Source organism: Astatotilapia calliptera, chromosome 14 (assembly GCF_964374335.1).
Source record: "Astatotilapia calliptera chromosome 14, fAstCal68.1, whole genome shotgun sequence".
Lineage (NCBI taxonomy): Eukaryota > Metazoa > Chordata > Actinopteri > Cichliformes > Cichlidae > Astatotilapia > Astatotilapia calliptera.
This window is the reverse complement of record NC_137435.1, coordinates 21,937,753-21,954,070: the sequence shown is the minus strand read 5'-3', so window position 1 is coordinate 21,954,070 and position 16,318 is coordinate 21,937,753. Positions and strand designations below refer to the sequence as shown.

At 38.9% G+C, this 16,318-nt stretch overlaps 1 protein-coding gene across 2 annotated transcripts in view; it reads right to left on the bottom strand.

The window, feature by feature from the left end:
* Nucleotides 1-14,749, bottom strand: part of pdgfd (platelet derived growth factor d) — a 53,258-nt gene extending 38,509 nt beyond the window's left edge. For both annotated transcript variants that reach the window (XM_026192987.2, XM_026192989.2), the window contains exon 1: nucleotides 14,494-14,749. In XM_026192987.2, coding sequence (XP_026048772.1) covers nucleotides 14,494-14,611 — 118 coding nt within the window. In that variant the 5' untranslated portion in view covers nucleotides 14,612-14,749. The remainder of the gene's footprint in view (nucleotides 1-14,493) is intronic.
* Between the last annotated feature and the right edge of the window lie 1,569 nt (nucleotides 14,750-16,318).

Below are 16,318 nucleotides of genomic sequence, written 5' to 3'. Positions count from 1 at the left end.
TTAGCCCTGATTTGCCCACATACATACACACACAGTGATAATTGCATACCGATGCGCACTGATCTAAACACACCTTATACAGTATTGTATTATAAACAACATTATATACAACATGATCAACATCTAATGAATTTTATTTGCAAAAAAAGCATTTTTATCTTGAAATTTCGTCACCGTTCCAAAAAACACTCTAACTTTTCTACTGTATGAAAGAAGAAATGAGGAGACATAGTGCTGGGCTGTGGCACTATCTGCCCGTGTGTGTCTGTGCGTGTATGTGTGTTTGTTATGCCCCAGCTGGAGTAGCGCAAGTTTATTAAAAATCAGACTCGATCCCTCTAGGGGCGGCTTGGATGCTGTTTGCTCGATGTATGCTTGTGTGTGTGTTTGCTCTGAGCGCTGTGTGTGATCCTGAGCAGATGCTGATGTTTTGACAGCCATCCTGCTCTCAGTCTGTCCGCCTCACGTCAGCTGTGTGTGTCTGCAAATGTGCATTCGTGTTTGTTGTAGAAAGCATGCGCGCAAGCACAAGCCGTACGTGTGTGCACGTGTGTGTGTGGTCTTAGTGCAGGGTTAAACAGTGGTCTCACTGTCAGTGAGTATCTGACCTTCTATCTACCACTGGGATCACTTATCCTTCTGCAGGCTCCACAGTAGCACACGGCACCATCCTCCTGTCATTTCTTTCTTAGTTTCTCCTTCTTTCCTTTTCTTTTTCAACTTAATCTTTCTGCCACTCTCTCTCATTTTCCCTCTTTGATAGCCCTCTAACAATCCCATTTCCCTTTACTCCTATCCACGTCCCCTATCCCCATTTCTCTGCACTAATAAGTCCCTGCTTCTCCCCCTCAACACTTGCGGCTCCCTTCTCTTCGTTCTCTGCTGCTCAGATACCAATATTCATAGAGTTAATGATGAAATGAAAACAGAGGAGGAAAAGCTAATGAAGAAGAGGGAAGACAGGGGTAGAGGTAGGAGACAGTGTGAGGAATGCTGAGATACACAAACTGAGAATCAGACAGAGAGTGAATATGGGGCAGAAACGCTGACAGTAGGGGAAGGAAGGATAAAAGTGTTTGACAGAGGAGGAAAAAAGGAATCTTTTTCATTTGTGTCAGCGCGCCATTGTCAGAGTAACAAAGACATAGCTCTCACAGTGCACTGGAGGATTTGTCAAACACACTTTCCCTTTCGCACACTCAAACACACATATATATAAAAAGCACGAAACATAAATACACAGGGTGTTTATCTCTTTCCTTCAGCAGGGACGAATCTCCTGGGGTGAGAGCAGCTCCTGCTCTCATCTTTCTGCAGTGTCACTTCTGACATTTGTCATGTTCTCCCCCTCATTCAAGTTTCAGCAGGCATTGAAAACATCTGAAAGACTTTATACCTTTGTGTAGTTTGAGAAAATAATCTAACCACCATTTACCTACCTTTCACCCTCAAACGTGACCCATAAGCAACCCTTCACACACGATTAATGACTGGAATGCTAAATTCTGCATCATTTTTGCACAGCACCCTGTATGAGTTCTCACTGTACACGATGCTTGAAGTAAATTCTTTTTGCTGCCCACTGTTTTTTTTTGTTTTTTTTGGCCAACTGTATTGTAAAGATTTGTATGAACACAAGTCTGAAAAAAGATAACTTGGTAAGTTGACACAGATTGGTTTAAGAATACAGGATATGTTGAGTTGATTATTGGTCTCAAGGCACTGAGCTCATTAAACCACTGAAGGATGCTTCAGGGTCAGCACAGCAGATATTGAGGAGTGATGGGAATAATTTTTCCCCAAGGATAACCCAGCCCTTAAGAGAAATAGGTGGATAAATGGTAGCAAATAGGCTTTGCAAAGCTTTAGGATAGTAACACATTATTTTTGTACTGTTGCCACCACAGTGGGTTTTATATCAAACAACCAAGATGTGACTGAAATGCAGATTTTCAGCTTTAATTTACTGGGTTTATCAAAAAGGTATTGCATTAGCTGTTTAGTAATTGCAGCCATTTATATACACAGACTTTTCCAGTTCTGAGAAGTAATTGGCCAACTGACCGACAAGTAGTTGGACTGCCAAGTGAGTCCTGCTCTTTCACTATTTCGTCACAACCTAAGAAGATAGAAGATCTGGAGTTCATTCCAAATGTTGAGCTTGTAGTTGGTAGCTTTGTTTTCTGCTGAAATTCTAAATTTGAGGTCCAGTGGTAAAATTAGTCCTTTATTAGTCCTAAAAAACAAAATAAACCTATCAGATAAAAAAAAGAAAAAGAAATAGTGTACTGCCCAGCTGAATATAAATACAGCAAATTGCAAACCACTGGTTACACTCAACAACAAGAAGGTCACAAACTCTTTCCATGAAACCAAGATAAAGTTACGAGAACAGAAAAGTATTATGAAGAGAAAGAAACAGCTCCTGATTCAAAACCACAAAACGTTAGCAAGCTACTTGACAACCATCCTATCATTTCAGTGTGTGTGTGTGTGTGTCAAATATGTTAACATTTTTAAAGTCTGTCACCACCATGTTAGTATTATAAACTATTTTCAATAAATAAATATATTGCATGTGAATGTTGTGCAATTCTACTGATATTGGTATTGACTATTAAATTTCTGCTACTGTGACATCTCTAATGGATAGTATGCAATACAGTACAATTTATGCACTTCATGAAACCATTCTACATAACTCACCATTGTATGGCTGTCTTCACTTTCTTAGTTATAGTACAATAGCTGTAGTCTTTGATTTGGAAATAACTCAGGAAAGATCAAAAACAATTATGTTTTAATTCTTAATCCCATGTATAAAATGACTCATTAAGCAATAAGCAATTTGACCCAACTGTGAGCAGTTTTTAAGTCGCAAGTTAACCATTTATGCATTCATGCTAAAAACGTACACCTTATATTACCTAAAATACAATAATTAAACCCTACAGAGCCATAAGGGGAGAGGTCTGTGATGGCAAGGTCAAATTTTGCTTCAAAGCAGCTCAGCAGGAAATCATTTTCACTTGGTTTCAGTTCTTGTTGTGCCAAACTGAGGATGTTGTCATCTTTTGGTTTTATGCATCTATGATCTGCAGCGTGATATAGATCAGCAGCTTTCCAACTCAAGTCCAAATGACTGCCAAATAGCTGCACAACAGACTCTTTTAATTGCACCCTCCATCCCCTCAGAGAGCATGTTTCAAAGTACCACCTTGCACCAAGGGACATCGATGTAATTAACACACCTGCTGCAAGTACAACTACAGTGGCGTTGTTAATTAGAGTTCATTTGTTTGTGTAAATAGGAAGCAGAAGCTGTTCTGACAGGTCGTGGAAGTCAGGCGCCTTAAGCAGGCATTTTATGTTTTTATTTATTCATTTTACTGCATTTAATACTTTGTTCCACGTGTTACTTAATTACTCTGTAAGCTTTGAACATGTAAACTTCACTTTTCCACATGTTATAGACAACATTTGAGCTGAAATGCTGTTTTACAGGTGAGTAGCTTTAGGGAAAATGAAGGGATGTAAATCTAGATCAATAAATAAAACTTTTAGAGCCCAGTAGGTATTACTGGACTCATACCTACACAGATGCAGTCCTCCTCTCTTGTATCTTTAACACACTCATACAAACAGATGAGAAGTTTTCTCATGCATGAACTGTTGACTCACATTAGCTTTGTTTGTGAAGGACTGGAGCAGACTAAATGCCATGAGAGAAGCTCACCATCCAACTAATCTACTACCTTCAAAGTACACACTTCCATTTCTTCACACTATGTTTTCTCCCTATTAATATTCCTCATTCTTATTCATCTGCGTTTCTCTGAGGTTGAGGGGGTGCTGTGAATCTTTGTTCAGAGACTCCCTCCCTCCTCTCTCTCCAAATTTTTGTCTCCTCCTATCCTCTTCTTATCCCTCAATCTCTTGTTTATCTCACATTCACTGCTTATTCAGCACAACCCTCTCCCACTCATACTTCTCCTTTTTGATGCCATGCACTCTATATCACTCTTTTCACACCTCTACAGTCTCTCTCCATATCAATCACTCGGTTTCTGTTGTCTGAAGTTATCCCTCTTACTTTCACAAGCTCTCTCTTTCGTCTGCTTGTCAGCTGTTTTTGTAACACACTGGCAGAATGCAGCATCTCTCGCCACCCTTTTTTGAGCCTTTCCTCTTTGTTTTACCCCAGTCAACCTCTTACCTTCTATATAGTTATACATTTCTACTTGTTTAGCTTCCCGTCTTCCTTGTTTAGCTACCTTCACTTTATCTTATTCAACCTTCATTATCTTCTCTGTCTTTTATTTGAATCTGTTCTTTTGTTTCACCCACTAGTCCAACTGCTTTCTGTTTCTGTGCACCTCCACCTCCTTGCTCTTTCCCTCCTCTGTTATTTGCACCCTGCTATTTGGCAGTCCGATGGCTCAGCTGCCAAGACTGACACTCTACAAGGACTAAACATCTGTCTCCCTTTCTCTCTACCTCGCTCTCTAATTCTCCTCTACTGAGTCCCCAACTCAGCTCATTTTCAAAAGTGCATTGCTGGCTTGTAAATTCAGTTATTACAGCTAAGGAAGACAATGCACATCAACAGAGATAAATGATTCTGCACAACTCATAACAAGCTTGCATTAACAAGTGCCATAGTTGCCAGTTATGGGAACCCTAAGTAATCAAAGTCTATACACAGTATAGACTAGAAAGTATTACAAAATATTCTACCAATACTTTTGAATTATCCCACTTTTGGCATGATCGCACATTAGAGTTTATGTTTTCAGCTCACTTTGGCTGGAGGAACATTAAATATGTCAACTGTTTTCATACATATATCACCTCTTATGGGGGATAAGATAAGGAAAACATCAGAATATAAATATTCAAATGGAAGTGTTGTTACTCAAAATAGCAATCTATTACACATTAATCGTTACTTTCGTAATAGTAATACGGTATATTTTCTGGATTTTTAATTTGTTACACTACTCGTTACATTATATTATGATTACTCCATAAAATGACTTGAAATGCATTGACACATAATTTTGTGGTTCGTTTTTTTTCTTTCCGCCCCACACCTTTGTAAGCACCTTTTAAAGCAAGTAATAACATAGTTGTAACTGTCATTTAATTACTGGATTTAGTAAAGTAATGCATTGTAATGTGTTACAGCCAACACTGCCATATGACAATAATTTAAATTATGTATATTCATTATTTTGGTAATTCCCATGCATCTAGCACTCTCACTTAAACCATCCAGAGCATTTTTTAGTAGTAAGAACACAACTGATCTTCTTTTGTGTGCAACCTTCGAGAAAATGTCTGCAACTGTGTACAGGGATTCCCCAAACACTGTAATATGTTCATGTGCAAGAAAGATAAAGATAAATGATCACATCAGAAAAATAAAGCTAAAATGAAAATGTTTAAGCTTGGCATTGGTACAAATACAAACAAGCTATTTCACTCGACTGAATTAGATTATAAACATGCTCCTAAAACTGTAACATTTACTGCAAAACTTTCCTCATCACCACTTTTTTGTCATCGCGTTTTTCTAAATTGTTACAGTATAATCACATTTCTGCAAGACGATGCGGTCATGGTTAATTTTTTTTTAAATCATGAATTTACAGTTCTTGGGTTCTCACATTGCTGTGGTTAATGGAGCGTATTAGATCCTGTCATTGCTTCTTTTCTTTCTTTCTGTAAACTCCTGTAAACTTTGGATAATATTGGGGAATTCATTGTTCTTATTTAGACATTAGTATTTTAGAGAAGGGGTGAAAGGATTTTTTTTTTTTTTGCTGCATCATGCAAGTTTTAATCAAATACTGAGATATCAGGTAATCTGCTGGTGTTTGGCACTGTTCTTGATCTTGACCCCCCTCCCTCGTCAGAAATAGCTTATCTTTCCCTCCTCTATCAGTTCTGCTTACCTTCATCTTCTCTGTCCATTTGGCTTGCAATTGGTTTCACTATATATCTTTGGAAGCTGACGAGGCAGAAAAGTAGAAGGACAGGTCTTTTAACTTGGCATATCTCTCTCTACACACCTTTTCCCCGTTCTCCTCCTCTGTGCCCTCTAAGCTTCCTTTAAAACTACCACTTCTCTCCCACTGCCCTTGCTTCCTCCTCCTAAAATATGAGCACCATATCATACGTGACTCTACACCTAGACCCACTCAATTTTCAAGCCATCATTTCACCCTTTGCCTCTTTCTCTCCCTTACTCTCTCTCTCTCGCCACACAAACAGCACACACTCCTCTCCCACTACACTGTCCAAGTGGTCACCGCCCTATTTTCTTTTCTGTGCAGGGGAGGAAAAGACCGTCTGCCAAACATTTAGAGGTGGGGTAACTTTGGCTCATGCAAAGTGTGTGGCAAAGCATGCGTGTGTGTGTATGTGCGTGATGAAAAGTGTTTATTGGGGGATTCCCTTGAAAGGGAGATCCTGTAATTGTGTTTGATTCAGCCTGGGTGGGCGGGTGGGGAGTAGCTTCATGTTGGGTGTCCGAAATGTGACTCATGAATTCCAAATAACCTCAGTCATAATCCTCCCTGCTGTCACCCCTGTGTTTAATATAGTCCCAGAAAAACATTTGGAACCCATTTACATCCTGTCATTATTCAGTTTCGCCAGGCTTGTGTGATATCACAAGTCGGTGTGACATTGTGATGTAACACACAAAACAGAATCACTGAATTTTGGTTCCATCACTATCCTGATGAAGCATATGTCTAAATTCAACAAGGGAAATCTTTCACATCTCTATCTTCATCTTCACCACCACCAGCATCTAGACTCCTATCCTACTTCCTATCCTATTCCTGATCTGAGTCTAATTGCCAAATAGCTTTTTTAGACATGATTTTGATTTGAGAAGATATTAATGTAAAGTTCCACAATAGCTAGTAAATGAACACTAGAGAGGATATATTTTCACAAGTGATGCTTAAGAAGGTCAAGTATGTACAAACTTTGCATCTCAACTTTTAAGCCAACACGAGTAAAAAGAAGCCGAAAGTGGTCTAGGAAATGGAAAATGGAATACACAGTTCCATAAGAATGTGAACATTTGGAAAAGCTCCAAGACATCTACCAACGGATATAGAGGTGAAATTGTTTAGTCAAACATGAATCTCTACTTTGAACTGTTCTTCACAGGGTTTCCACGAGTGTATTACAAGTCCAGCGGTGCACCAAACCACAAGACTGTTTTGATGGGAGTGTGATTGTACCTCTGTGTGTCTGTGCTGTGTGTCCCTGGCCACACTGAGCACTCATACACACTGAGGGCCCGCAGGACATCACAGTTATTGATAATGCAAACAGGTGAGGACATTATCTGTACCAATATCTAAATGAATTGCTGTGGAGCTTGTGGCTTTTTGCTTTTTTCTCATAATCTATGCCCTTTTTTCAGTATACAAAGGTAAATAAAGGTCTATCAAGTGCATCCATAGTGTCTGATAGAATACATTTGACTAAATGTGTTATCCTTGTGCAGGTGTCTCTGTTTTGTCTTAGTATGCCTGTCTGTGACACTGTTTGTCACATTGTATTTGCCAACAGAGCCAACGGGGTGAAATAGCTTTTGATTAAAAACAGCTGAAACAGATGGGTGAAGGCTGAGAGATAGAGACAGACATGAGAAAGAGAGAGATTGAAAGAGGAGGATCTGCAGAGATGAAGTGATATGTAGTGAGGCGCAGACTGATAAGACGGCACTGAGAGGACGGCAAAGATAAGAATTATTGGAAGAAAGAGAAGGATTCAGAAGGATATGCCACGACTCTTCATAAAAAAAAAATATTGTGCTCAATACAAGATGCGTAATTTCTAATCTCTGTCCGCCAAAGTGACCCGTTGCACTCCATGACTAAATGATGGTTTTATGACAAAAACAGAGAAACCTGTATGTCTAACCTGTTGCTAGTAGAGAGCTGGTTATCACTGCAATTATGGTTACTCTCTATTTTTCATACTCCAAGTATAATAACTCTGTATGTGGTGCATGTTAGCGTTCGTGCTAATGGCTCAAACATAGTTGTGCTTTGGCCCTACACAGAGCCTACGCACAACTTTGCAAATCATCCACATGTTACAACTGTTTAGTGTCACCAGGGGGCAGTGTTACAAACAACCAATCTGTGGGCAAGTCACACTTCTGTTGTTGTTAGTCTTTCAATTGGCTGCATGTATAACATACAAAGAGCTAAAGTGACTGTTAAAAACAAGGAAAAGTGTCCATCATAGCCTCTGCCTGTGCTTTTCAGGCCCTTTTTGTCTCCTTTGAGGATTACATGCAAGCAAAAGGGACAAGAGTGTACAAATGCAGTATAATACAAGCCCCCTGAATATGTAATATGCTATCATATTAAGCTTCAAAGTGTAACTTTAATCCTGAAGCAAACAGTTAAAAAGAAGATATCAGTGCTCTTATATCGCTAGAGAATTTCACTTTACCGCATTCTCTCAAAGTCACATATTGTCTGCCTTAGACTTCAGTATGCTAAGTAGCTAAACACACCATGGTACATTTAGATTAGCCCAGCTGCACTAATAAATGTAATATTACAAGGAGAAATCTTAATATAATATATATGGCGTAAATAACTTAAAATTACCATTTTGACATTTTCATTACAGCTGACGTCAGCAGTTTTATTTTACACGGAAAATAAATTTTAGGCTATGATATGAGGAGTCTCACAAGGATTGTTGATGGTGTATTAAAAAGATTAATATTTCACCAAATGTCCCTCTCATTTTTTCTGTTTTTCCACATATACACAACATATCTACACACACACCATGTACACATGATTTAGACGACCTGCTGAAGTTAAAATCAACCATCTCTAAGGTTTACAGAGAAACATCTGAAAAAGAAAGAATATCCAGTGAGCAGCGGTTCTCTAGGAGTAAACACCATGTTGATGTCTGAGGAGAAAAACCCGGCTGCTTTGAACTCATAGGAAGGCAACAGTTACTTAGATAGCCACTCATTGGAATCAATATATGCAGAAGAGCATAAGGACTACAGCCGATAAACTACAGCAACTTAAGACCACAGAGGGTGCCACTCCTGTCAGCTACAACTGGAAAATGAGGCTCCAATTTGCATGGGCTCACTAAATAATGGGATAATAAGATATTGAAAAAATTATGAATCTCAATTCAGACGACGGGTTCAGCAATTGACATAAACAACATGAAAGCATGAATCCATCCTGCCTTCAATCAATGGTGTAACGGTGTGGAGGATATTTTCTTGGCACGCTTAGGGGACTTTGCTCAGTACCAGCTGAGTAACACCGTACCTGGGTACTGCTGCTGACCCTGTCCATCCATTTATGACCACAGTGTATCTATTCTGCAGGTTAACGCACCATATGAATCAGCCTAAATAATCTCAAATTGGTTTCTTGAATGTGACAATAAGTTCACTGTACTCAAACAACCTCCACAGTCACTAGATCTCAATCCAATAGAGCACCTTTGGCATGTGGTGGAACAGGAGGGGATCATCATGGATCTGCAGGCAACAAATCGTGTGATGCTGTCACGTCAACATTGACTAAAATCTCTGACGGATGCTTCCAATACATTGTTGAATCTATGCCATTCTATCATGTGCAATTCTATGCGATGTCGGATGGGCTTTGCATCCATCTGCTGCATTCTCAATACCTAAGGATATCATTTCTCTGAGATGAATACTGAGAGACGAAGTATTCATCAGAGACTGGCGCCACCAGGCCCTCTGACCACCAGTAGGGAACGGGTGAAGTGTCTTGCCCAAGGACACAACGACCGAGACTGTCCAAGCCGGGGCTCGAACTGGCAACCTTCCGATTACAAGACAAACGGCCAACTCTTGAGCCACGATCGCCCCTAGTTAAGTTATACCTCTGTTAAAAACCAGAGCAGAGCAGTCACCTTTTAGAGATGGACCGATCCGATATTGCGTATCGGTATCGGTCCGATACTGACCTAAATTACTGGATCGGATATCGGAGAAAAATAAAAAATGTAATCCGATCCATTAAATATCACGAAAGCACCTCACAAAACTTGCAACACGCCGTAACTCACCTCAGAACGTTAGCAGTCGGAGCAGTATGCATCACGTGATAGAGCGGCTGTGGGGACCTGTGGTCTGGATAGCATTTGGAGCTTCGCTAGCAACCTGGCATTTCATCTCCGACAAAGTTATCCCCGAGAGAAGTAAAGCAAGTGTGTAAGTCCATCTCTGAATGTTTGTAAAGCATTCCCACGTTAAGCTTAACAAGCGACTGCCTCTCGCTCTCCGGCTGCTACTTCAATCATGAAACTGATCAATGATCAGCTGATCGGCTTTTCTGTCGCGAGTCCGTGTCTCTTGTTTGTTTTTGGCCCACTTTGCACCAGAAAGAGGAAACCAGCGGCTGAACAACAGCAGAACGTTTAAGCTTGATAAGCTGTTGTTAGAATTTATTTAATATTACTTTCTACTCGAGGATCTTTTTCTACGTAGCTGACGCTGGTAACTGTGCAGGGGCGGATCTAGCAAAGTTTAGCCAGGGGGGCCGATAGGGCATGAACAGGGAAAAGGGGGCACAAAGACATACTTTTCTTTCTTATTCTCATTTAAAATGTCGAGCTTTTAATAAATAATTATCTGACACCCAAAGTTTTAATTTGATGTAAAATGAATAGAAGTCAATTACTGTATATAGTGACTATTAAGTCTAATATATATACCCTAGTAAGCTATAGTACTTTTTACTTTGGGAAGGTACCATCTGTGCAGTCTGCAATTTTGTTGAAGAAAGATGTTGAATCTATTTAATATTTCTTGAAAAATAATTGATTTCTGTGCATTTTTTTTTTCACACTGCATCAAATTAAGGTTGATTACGTCGATTAAGCATCATGAGGTGGCGCGTGAGGGGTGGTTCCCTATTTTTTATTTATTTATTTTTGTTGTTGCTGGGAGTTGGAACCCTATTAGTTAGGTTGCTTAATATTTACGCTAAGTACTCTTTAAAATACCAGAATAGGGAGGATGGTGTAGGTCTAAGTTTATTAGATTGATCAGTATTGCTGAACTATGAAATATTTTTTTTGTATACAGGTATAACAAAATAGCTTTAGTGTAGTTGTTGTTTTAAACTTGAGTATGAACTTGCAGACTTGCAAAATGCAGCAAGATATTTTAAAAAACAGTTTTGTTGATTAAAAAACACTATATCGGATTCATATCGGTATCGGCAGATATCCAAATTTATGATATCGGTATCGGTATCGGACATAAAAAAGTGGTATCGTGCCATCTCTATCACCTTTACCATCAGTTGCTCAACATTTCGCTGTATTATTAGTCCTGCATATTAACAAGTTCTTGTAAATTGTTATTATAATAATAAATATCTTGAGCAATAGTAGAGCGGTTCACAGAATACAAGCAGTATGGGAAATAGTTGAACATCTGTGATATTTTATGATGTTTTCGATGGTAGCAGCCGAGTCTGTGTATATGTTTGTGCTTGTGTATTAGTTTTTATTGTATTTGGGTCATCTGGTCTTTTCAGTGGAGATGACAAATTCCTCTGAGCAGAAAGGCCAAATAGTGTTTATTTTGTTGTATGTGTTTACATGTGTATTTTTGTGTTTCCTTCTCTACAAAAATACGCCGTCTCCCTGGCTACCCCCCCCCCCCCCCCCAATCTCCACACCACCCAAACCCCTTTAAAGCACACGTAGACTCACTTCAATAGCAGGCAAAAAGAATGAGAAAAATGCTGAACAAACACGGGAGGAAAATAAAACAAAACCTTGGCGGGAATTCCTTGAAATGAGCTAAGACATTCTGTCAGAACATTTACACACAAATACGCACATATGAGCACATTCGCAATGGTTAATGGATGAAAGAAAGCTGTGGAGGCCCTATCAGCTTTAGGTTGGAAACAACTCTAATCAGCTACAGTCAATCAAATAACAGAACTAAGCTCTCATATTCCACATAAGCTGGTTGTTTTGGCAAAAACTAGACACAAACACACAAGTAAAGATAACTTTGTAGCAGTGTATTATTTTAAGACTCTGCAATGGATTAAAGAGCTGTTGAATCTAAACATCTTGCAATCAGGCTGACTGGACAGCAGCTTCGGTTCCACGTGACTCGACTTCACTTTGATCATATCGGTCTGATTTGGTATTATTAGAAAATATGGATGGTTTGACAACTGTGTCAAGAGGCTCTCTTATCGAATGGCTGACCTCATCTCATTGAGTGTGAGTGTGTAAAAAAAGTTAGACTGATAAGACGCTGTTGTTTTAGTGACTAAGGAGTTTGGATTACAATACATGGGAAACAATGAGACTCTAGTATAACAGCTATTTTTTAAATGTTAGAGTAAAACAAGTTTGTGGGAGAAAAAAACAATTTACCAATTTATGAATAATCTCGCATGCATGTGTTGTATGTGTTGACTTGTGGGACTGATTTTTAAGCTTCAAACTTTTTATCCTGACTTTGTTCATTTAATAGTTGTAACAATACAAAGCTGTTGCAAAAAGTATATAGGGACCTCTAAAGCAGCGCTGGATTTGCTTCATTAACCCATTTTAAAGCAGATATAAGTGAGAAAAATCTTTTATTGTAAACATGATATGCTGGTATCATAATTTCTGTGTTTGAAACTTGAGGTATTGCAGCAAACCTCCCTGGACAAGGATTAAAGCTGAAAAGTTCCCCAAGACCATTCAATGGTTAGCTATGTTATTGTCAAAAAATTTCAAGAAGGACAAGAGCATAAATAACAGTATAATGTACAATGATGTCTGGAGTTCGACTGATGTAGGAACTTTAAGACTGATACTGTTACCAGTCGTTTGTGACTTAAAAATCCAATGTAATGGATGATGTTGTTTTTCTTTTCAACAGATGAAAAGGATTTCCGTAACAGTTTGTATGTGAATTTATTCATATGTTCTTACAGAGATAATATGACAGTGCATTTTAAAAATAATCTTGTTTTAATGTCACCACAAGGCTCTACTTAACTCATATCAGCTCGTTCTTGTGTTTGTGGTGTTTCAACAAATATGCTGACGCTGATAGTACGTTTGGAGGGTGTTCCTCCTGTTTCTTTATTTTTTTAATTTTCATTTATCAGCTGTTATAAATGCTTGTTAGAAAATAACTGTAAATATATTATTAGAGGTCATGAAGGTCAAAGACTATTATTAAATACTGTGTCTGGAATACTAAAAGAGTAGAACAACTGTGTTTACAATTGCAGTCTGAGACAGACTTCAGTAACATAAAACTTGAAAACAATAGCAACAATAGCAACCACCAAGGGAGATTTTCTACAGAGCTGTAAAAAGAAAAACAAAAGTTGGAACACGTATTAAAAACACAGATTTTAACAGTATTGTGAAAACTTACTCCAGTGTTAACGCTGCCTTCTTCTGATCTTTGCAGCTAATACCGTTTCTTTTCCTGTTCTGTGAGGGAACAAACACTTTTCATCCTGCTGCTATTTTGAACCTCGCCCAAAAAGATCTGATGCAGCTGCTGTCTTTTTAAAGCACCAACTTTTAATCTGCACCATTTCTTCCATCACTTTTCTATTCCGTCTGCTTGTCCTCATAATGCTGCTACAGCTCTGCAATGTTTGCCGTAAATACATGCATTTATCTAACGGGGTACAATGAAACGTCCTTCGGGTGGATGTTACACTGTTGGATTCAAATGATAAAACTCAAATACTGACCGTTTTGTTGACAGGTTTGGTTGAGATGATTCATAAAATTGGAAATGATGAAAAAAGCTAACAACAACAACAATAATAATAAACTAAAGATAGTTTAAGACGTGTCTAATAGGGTTTTATTGTGTCAGACTTTCATTCATGGCTGAGCTCCCCATGCAACCTTGTGTTTTCTACACTCACACAGGAGAGAGTTTAGTCAAACAGGCCTCAGGGGCAGCTATCCAGGTCAGAACCTAATACAGAGGTATTTTCATGCTTTCCAGCCAAAAGCAACGCTGCAGCTGTTTGGGTGTGCGCGCGTGGTACTCAGCGCTACTTCACCACGACTTTGCCCTCAGGCACGAGCGCAAAGTAAGCATGGCACACATCCAGAAATTTATACAGCCACGAGACTCTGAGAATCTGAAGACCTTATCTTAAATTATGTAGAGATGCATGATAATTATGCTACAAAAGGTGTTTAACACCCAGTGGGACAAAGTGATGCCCGTTCTTTATTTCATTTTCAAAAATTTCAATTGTTATTCAACGGAATTTATGCGCTTCCTGTTTCTCCATCGCTCATTTTTAGATCACTTAACTTTCACCACCAAGTCAGTCGTTTGCACACAAATCCACGTACACACTGTGCACCACAAAACATGTTATTACAGCTACATCGATATTAAAGCTAAAGAAAGTTTAAAAAAGGTGATCTCACCGTCTCTTCTGTTGTTGCCCCTCATCACTTTGGTCGTAGAGACCTGAGCCCTCACGACTCCTGTTAAAGTTCCCAAAATTAGAACCGTCCACATGTGGAAAAACACTGGTCCTCTCATGTTGCTGAGAATGATGCTAGGTTAAAAAAACGACAGCGGTAAAAATGAGTAAATGTCCTCTTCGTCTTCTAGTGGCTTAAGCGAAAAATGATGTACTTCAAAAGTTATCTAAAGCTTTCCATTAACGTTTGCAATAACTGCGAGCTTTGAGTAGCTCTCTCCTTTACCCGTAAATTGGAATCACTTGTTGATTCCAACGCTTGAAGTCTGACGCACTCTATGCCCCGTCTTGTTCCAAAGTGCCAAAAAATATGGAAGTCTTTGCTTTCTTTAAAAAGTTATGCGCGCACAGGCGTACCAAGTGCAAAACTCTGAAATAGCTCAGCGCAGGTGGAGGGTAATATAGCCACGCTCACGGTCAGACTGGAGACTGTAGGCGCCGGACGTCTTATCTCTGTGGAACAACTAAAAAAAAATCTATTCTGCCACTGAGAAATATCCCGCATAGTTTTCCAGTTTCTAATGCATCTGCACTTTTAAAGTTGGGGCGTCAAACTTTGCCAAATGAGTGGCGCGTGCGCACCGTGTGTGAGCGTCCAGCTTGCTGTGGGTGTGCGGGTGAGATGCTTGGGTGTAAAGTTATACAGGATAATTCAAAAAAAAAAAGAAAAAGAAAAAGAAAGAAAGAAAACCTTTCAAAAGAAACATCGATAAAATGTATGTAAAGTTTTCTTCGTATCTATTCTTTCTATTGATCCATCTTTTGCTTTCTGATTATTGTAATTAAGTACCTGATTGTTAAAACACACTTTGGAAAATGGAATGAGGAAATGAGCAAACGCAAATTTTTTCTTTAATTTTTATTTTTTTTTAGAAAATCCAGAGGAAATGGGGGGTGTCACCAGTTACATGAAAGGAAACGTGTCATGAACTTGTCCAGGACTTACTGGGAAATTTACTTTCCTCAGGTCTTAAATGTTGAATCATGCTGACGAAATATGAGATACAAGTAAATCCAGGGGATGAGATCTGTTACACAAGTTTTAACCAAGCAGTCACAGTAAGTCACAGCATTGTGCAATGCATGCATGATCATCTGGGTAAGGAAAGCTGGACCTGAGCATCTATGTTGTGTTTTTCAGTGTGAGAAACGTTTCATCACTTGGCAGTGACAACATCACTTTGCTCTGCCTGAGCGATGTTAATGTCATATATTTTCTGTAATTCAAAATGAGGTGTTGCGACCCATCTAAGATAACACAGCACATGTGATAAATCTGGAAATGAACTGTTTGGAATCACTCCCTAACAGTGATCTAACCACCACCGTAAAATATCATATGAGTGTGTTTCTGACTTGACTAATTGCGAATCACTGTTGTTTTTATCACTTTTTCCCTGGTCACACAAATACTGTTAGCATGTCTTGTTTGCTTTCATTTCTTTTGCACCATGTTCATGTGCATAGTCACAAAAATTATCAGAGTTATTTAGACTTTATAAGATGAACTTGCCAACTTCGGGTTTCTGTTGAGTCAGCAGAAAGCCTACCCATTACTGAGCAATTGGCTAATGACTAATGCAGCACCTCTAAAACTTGAAACCACTTAGGGAATTATATAGGTTATTAATAGGGAGAGAAATTTAATTAAAATTAAAAGCTATTAGACTACCCTGCTGAGCTTCAAAGGCATATGCACCACGGGAGTGAATTTGTAAGTACTGTATACATAGAGATCGGTTGTTGTCATACACAATGTGTATGGA